At 37.7% G+C, this 6,822-nt stretch overlaps 1 protein-coding gene across 1 annotated transcript in view; it reads right to left on the bottom strand.

The window, feature by feature from the left end:
- Window positions 1-457: 457 nt before the first annotated feature.
- Window positions 458-6,822, bottom strand: part of MRE11 (MRE11 homolog, double strand break repair nuclease) — a 57,251-nt gene continuing 50,886 nt past the window's right edge. Inside the window, exons 19-20 of the mRNA XM_053456095.1 lie at window positions 3,649-3,784; window positions 458-572 (exon numbers count right to left, since the gene is read on the bottom strand). Coding sequence (XP_053312070.1) covers window positions 458-572; window positions 3,649-3,784 — 251 coding nt within the window. The remainder of the gene's footprint in view (window positions 573-3,648; window positions 3,785-6,822) is intronic.

Raw genomic sequence — 6,822 nt, 5'->3', positions numbered from 1 at the left:
GTCACATGAGAGAGACCCACACGGAACAGAACATTAAGGAAGATGACACAAGACGGATGATTGCTCTGAGACGTGGACACATACAGCCCAAACAAGAAAAAAAAACTGACCGTCAACATCGGACATACTGCCTTTCATTTTAAACCTTTCGGAGGGTTAAATGTAAATGTATTTTAATGTTACAAGTACTCAAAGGATTCTCCTGGTATCCTAAAAAGTTTCTTGTGTAATATTATTATTAATGTGGCAGCCAGTGTCCGGGACTGGTCCGGATCATGCATTACCGGTACATTTTCTGCCGACACATCATCAGTGTTACGGGGTGTGTATTAGACTTAGTAGGTTGCCAAAACCCTTAAAAAATTAAAGCCTATCGGAACTTCATTATATTTACCCATCATTATTGGGATCCGTGAGTGGACTTCACAGCGGCCAGAACAGAGAGTCACCATTACCGTTAAACCCCCAACCCAAGCCTTGACATTGCGGGCATGACCATTGTCAGCGACCAAGGAACTCTATCGTCGATTCCTCCTGGAAGGGCCGCTGTTCTTGAAAGGGTCGAATTCATCCTACACCAGAAAAAAAAAAAAGTACGTTATTGATACAAAGTTCCATTTTTCCCAGGTTAGAAAAGCATTCTGTTTTTGTATGCGAATACCTGAAGTAACCACAGCTTTCCCTAGAAAACAAGAGCTCAAGTAGGTCTGTCAAAAAAGGCCACTGATTTATTATTGCAGTCACTCCAACAACCACGTAATCCCTTCTCACCATTCAAACGCGTCAAAGTTAAACATTCATCCACCGCGTTTAATCAGCATGTAGGCATTGGAAGCTTATGCAAATTGTCTCGCTGCAAAAACGGTGGTGTCTGCAACGCCACAATTACTATAAATACACAGAATCGACAAAAATATTAGTTTTTTTTGGTATGATTATTATATTGTAGGTACTGCGGGTCTGCATACAGGAACGGTATGACAAATCTTTCTATTTAATATAACCGAAGGATGGAGGTCGGGGAGCCAACCAGGTTGCGTTATGGCTGAAAATGTAAGTATATGGGCTTTCTTTATACTCGAGGATGAGGGTGTTTTCAGTAAATTCACCGTTTTATTTCTTGCTCATTTTTCTCATTAATTTACTCATTTTGTGTACTTCAGGACTTTTTTTTTTAAAGCGTTTACCTTAATAAGGTATAAATAAATTCAGTTTTAGCCATTATAAATTGTACGCAGCTAATCCAGACAGCAAAATAAATTATTAATCATCTGTTTTATTATTAAGGGTGCACTTTAATTACTGTAGTCCAAAGCATTGATGTATCGAGTTACCTAGAGCAGTAGTTTTAGGTGAGTTGCAAAAAAAAAAAAAAGAGAGGGCCCTGGGAAATGTATAAGATAAAGTCCTGGGCTGCTGGACCGACTGGAAAGAATCAATATGAAGCTGGCGCCTGCCCCGTGTTCTTTATTCCATTAAATAATCCATCAGTTAGTGATAAAAATATTTTAACGGCAACCAAATAGATCGGATACATTTACAAAGGAGGCAGGATCGTTTCAGAGAAATATTTAGTTATTCCTCTTATTAATTGGTTTGCCATATAATGAAATAAATGGTAAAAAAAAAAACGTTCTATACTTTTTTTTTGCACGTGTACAGCTATATGCTATTCATAGTTTTCTTTAGACAGCTTGACTTGTCATATTTGTCAGAAAAATATAACTATAACAAAAAGGAGACCTGGCCGTACCTCCCGGGCCTTGTATTCATTACATCATTCTTATCGTACGAAGATAATAACGTGGCGATGCCCCCTGGCTCTCCACCTTATCAATCTCTTCTGACCTTCGCGACGTGCAATGCTGTCACGAAAACAATGGCCCGGAAAGCAGTCCATGCCGTCCGTAATTAAGAAAAAGCCTCAAAGTGTCTGCATGTTGAAACTGATCTATATTGTAATCAGCACGAAAAAAAAAATGGATCCCTGCCATCACGCAAGGAATCGGACATTGGCACGCGCAACTAAAAAACCCTCTCCCTCCTAAATAAATAAAATAAACACACAAATATATTGTACTAGGCAGATCATGAACAAAAGGCATTCTTACAGAAATATGTATTTTGTTCTCCGGGATTCTCTTCCTGTAGTATATTTAGGGCATTAAAAGCCTATCTTATGCATGCTTACTTGTAATATGTTGAGCACCGTCACCTATGTTGGCTGGAAGCACGATCTACAGGTTCATGCAACTACATACATATCATATGTGGCTATTCATATAAATAGTTTGTTTTTATTATTTCATGTGGTGTACATGGGGAAATAATGGGCAATTTTTACACACGTGTACCACTGTATCAAGCCATCCGACGCATTGTTCTTCTGACTTTACGTCTAAAATGAAAGCCTTACAACACGATACATAAATTGCAAATTAAAATGGCCAAAAAGCTCCAGGCTTTAGGGAACAATAAACCCTTAATGAACAATAAACCCTTAATAAATAAAATCAATTAAGTAACTCACCCAATGGCAGAGTCGTACCATTATTTTTAAATAAACAGTTAATTTATCACCACATTCCACATTAAAGTGAAGTGCATAAAAATACAAGAAAATGTTATTCTAATCTTTGCCTATTTTTCAAGAGAATACAAACAAAAGAATGAAATGGCTGGAAATTGGGAATTACAATTCTCTAGGGTGGTAAAAAAACAAAACTGTTTATTTCGAAGCGACAGGTCGCTGCAGGTCATATTTCAGAGCGAACACAGACTAATTAAATCTCCGCGGCTTTGTGTGAGGTCACAAATATATCGGGCCAGTCAAAAACCGCTAGATCTTTATCAGTTTAATATAGGGAGCGGAGTTAGAGAAAAAAACACTTTATTAAGAAATCAGTCCTCCCAAAGCCAAACGAAAGATAAACTGTGGTGCCTTCGGAGAGCCCGCTGAGCGCCGTTCCAACACTGTATCAATAACCTAAATTGAAACGCATCTATGAGTATCCTCTGTTGTTTATCATGTCACATTCCAGAAGCAGGAAAGTGTAACGGTCATACAAATAATAAGATCCCGCTGCAAGAATAGTAAAACACGCAATCCTTCAAAACAAAAAGATTACAAAGGACTTTGAGATAAAAGGAATCGTTTTTTCTTCTTCTTGTAGTGGATTGAAGTGGCTCGGGGGACGGCAGGTAAAAAGGTTCACCTCCAGAATGCTTTCGACTTGGTTAATTGTCTACAGCCAGCCGACGTCACTAGCAGCAGGAGCTTCCGGAACGATACAGATCTGTGTTTTCAACAAAACTAAGTATTTGAGCTAAGTGGTCTTAGGAGTTAGGGGAAGGTATTTTTATTTTATTTATTTATTTTAAACATGGTCAGCTCTCATGTGAATGACGACTGGGTTATAATCATGTATATAATCGGAGGTTTATGACATCTAATATATTTGATCCATTTCCATTGTTTATTGGAGGATTAAAGTAGATCTGTCACCAAATTAAAAGTTCTACTAATAAATAGAGTGTTAAAAAAACACAATAACAACAACATATCTCAGCCTACCCAGTATAAAACTCATGCTACATGATATCTCTCATGTATGTAAGGCTTTCATGGGCCATAAGACATTGTAGTACCTTTGGGAAGACGAGAGCATCTCTGGTGCTTTTGGTGAGGTCATGTTATGTTCAAGCAAAAGCACCAGAGATGCTCTCATCTTCCCCAAGGAACTGAATATAAGAGGACCCCTAAAAAATACCAAGCCCATCGTACCTACAGCACAAAAAGTTTCATTATGGATTCAGTACGGCCGGGTTTGTAGGTCCATACGGGTCAAGGCAGAAGGGGAAGTCCACTAGCTGGCAGAGTGAGGGCAAAATCTTGCCAGTTATTAACAGACAATGGGAAAAGGAATCCAGTAAAAGTTTGAACGTCATATTTATCCGCTCCGGTTAAACAGTACATTTTTATCAAAGTAGTGACAAAACAAGGACATTGTTTGCATAATTATTCTCACTGAAGCTATTAAAACTTGTTCACAGTGATTGCTAATCATTATATTTACATGAAATCCAATTGAAAATAATTAGTCTACTGTTAACCAACAGGGTTTTTCATATAAATGCCCATTAGCTCAGCAGCTGTGTATGCTTGGTTCTATAAAAGAACAATAAGCGTTCTTTGTAAACAGCTCAATTGGCATGCAGTTGACGTGGGACAACGTACACCCGTTTCTTTCACCAAAGACAGGAGAAAAAAAACTGGCCCCAGATTTCTGACAAGGGCCAGGATAGATGCAAGTTGCGTACAAAATGTGACCGCTCACCAATCCTGCCATTTGACAATCAGGTTATAACTTTGCCCAGCAGAGCTCGTAAAGACTAGGGCTAACCCAAGTCCACCACCATAGCGGAAAATATCCCAATAAAATCTTCCAGGTCCAATGGAATGCAGGACCACAAACAAGCTCCGCTAGATAGAAAGTTCAAAAATAATAATAATAATAATAAATCAGTAGCAATTGCATGATGCCCGAAATAATGAAAAAATAACGGTATGCCTCTCTGGCAAATGTAAATAGAAACACGTTCTATGAGCGTTCAAGGTTCCATGACACGCGTTCTTTATGGTTGCCGCTAAATGCATACCCTTACAGATTAACGCATTTCAAAGCTCCTCACATTTTAATAAAACAACGTCTACACTATGTTCTCTCATTATTCCATATCGCCCATTAGAGAGATCAGATTATCATATTATGATAAAGAGCTACGTGTAGCCCATTTTACAGAGCATTTCTATAGTAACAGGTCCCTATCCAGAATACAGAAATCACACTGGGAGAATTACAGGCTTTGATATGTTTTACTAGAACACAGACTATATGACCATTTAGGCAAATGTTCACTAAAGGGCTTTAGTTGGGTACTAAATCAGATAAATTAGTAGTAGGCAGAAATCCAACAGTTTTAACAGAAAAGCCAAGCCTGCCCCAGCATGAACCTCCACGCTGCAGGGTAAAGTGGGAGACACACATCATAAACAGACCAATTTAAATCACATTCTTCATTGTTTTTCTTGATACCGTTAGGGTGCTGACATACTCTGCTATGTTGTATTGGTGATAACTTTTTTTTAAAAAATAGTTATATTAAAGATCAAACTGGGTTGATCAAGTTTCAATAGTTTAGCGGATAAACCTTTTCTGCGCTGTTTTTCTGTACAGGCTATTGTGATGGGTGTTATGCTGTAGCCTGTACCATTGCCAATGTCTTGTTCATTATATAATTATGGGAGTTATGCACTAAAGTACATCATAACTCCCATCACTATTTACTATGCCAGACATTACATGAATATGAGTATATGAATGAGTGAATGAATGTTTGTGAAAGAAAGTGTGATAGCATGGATGTGTACTTGTGTGTGTTGGGGGGTAGCATGGCATAGCTGTAATCACATTCCTATCATACTGGCTACCTGGGCATGATAGGAGTGTGATTGCTGTTAGCAATTATATATATATATAATATTGTTATTGATTTTTTTTAATTAATTTATTTTACTAAAAGTAACACCAAAATTGGACAGAAAAATTCAATAACAATATTAATATATGTATATAATTATATGATTGCTAACAGCAATCACACTCCTATCAAGTGCCAAGTCAGCCAGTACATGCTGGAATCTGGGTATACCTGGGCATGATAGGATTGTGATTGCTGTTAATAATTATATCTATATATATATATATATATATATATATATATATATAAAATATTGTTATTTAGATTTTTTGCCCAACTCTGGTACGTTACTTACTTTTAATAAAAGTATTTTTTGTTTGTTTGTTTTTTAAAGGTGTGGGGGGGTCATTATCAGTTTCAGCCAAGTAAATGCTGAATTTTCGGTTTCCGTACAGAATTTTCATTTTGGTAGGCCTACAATACATTAATGTTTGGCTTAGCATATTGTGATAGGGGTTGTGCTGCATTATTGTCAATGTCTGGCTCAATGTATAGTGATAGGGATTACGTTGTACCACCGTCAATGTTTGCCTCAGTATATAATGATAACAGTTATCCTGTACTGCCGTCAATGTCTGCTCAGTATATAATAACAGTTATGCTGTACCACCGTCTGTGCCAGTCTATATATATATATATATATATATATATATCTCGATAGAAGCTATGCAGTGGGGGGTCTGCCACATACAGGATTTGCCCCAGGTGTCAAATACTCTAGGTACGCCCCTGGGGAGCTGCAGTGGAGGTCTGTTCTGCAACACCTGCCAAAAGTTGCCACGGGAAAGAATTCCCAACACAAAGTGGTTCATGCTCCCCTGCTGCCCGTAAAGGTGGGACAGTGCCTGATAATGGGCACTCTTAGGAGGTATAATAAGGCATTATGCAATTCTATGACACTGCTTGTGTGTTTGTTTTGTTAGCTAGGAATGAGCTCCAGCAACTGGGGACAGAACGACCTCCAGATTTCTATCAAGTTTTTGCAGCATAAAAAAAAAAATACTAAAAAATGAAATGCACGGTTTAATAAGGAACGGGAAGAAATACCCTTGGCTTCTGTCTTGATAAACAAAATGAAATAAAGTGAAGTTACGCATAAGAATCAAGAGATTAAGGTGGATCGTATCCAACTATATGAATAACAAAATGACAAAATGCCAATATCCGCACCTAGAATATAGAAACCGCACTAAAATAGCTATGAATTTACGGCACAACACTTATTTTTATAGCCTATATCCTCATACTTTATTTCCAAGGCATGTTTCCTTCGCTTCTTCA

This window comes from Spea bombifrons, chromosome 2, assembly GCF_027358695.1.
Source record: "Spea bombifrons isolate aSpeBom1 chromosome 2, aSpeBom1.2.pri, whole genome shotgun sequence".
NCBI lineage: Eukaryota > Metazoa > Chordata > Amphibia > Anura > Pelobatidae > Spea > Spea bombifrons.
Note: the sequence above shows the minus strand (reverse complement) of the source record. Positions and strands in the feature narration are given on the sequence as shown.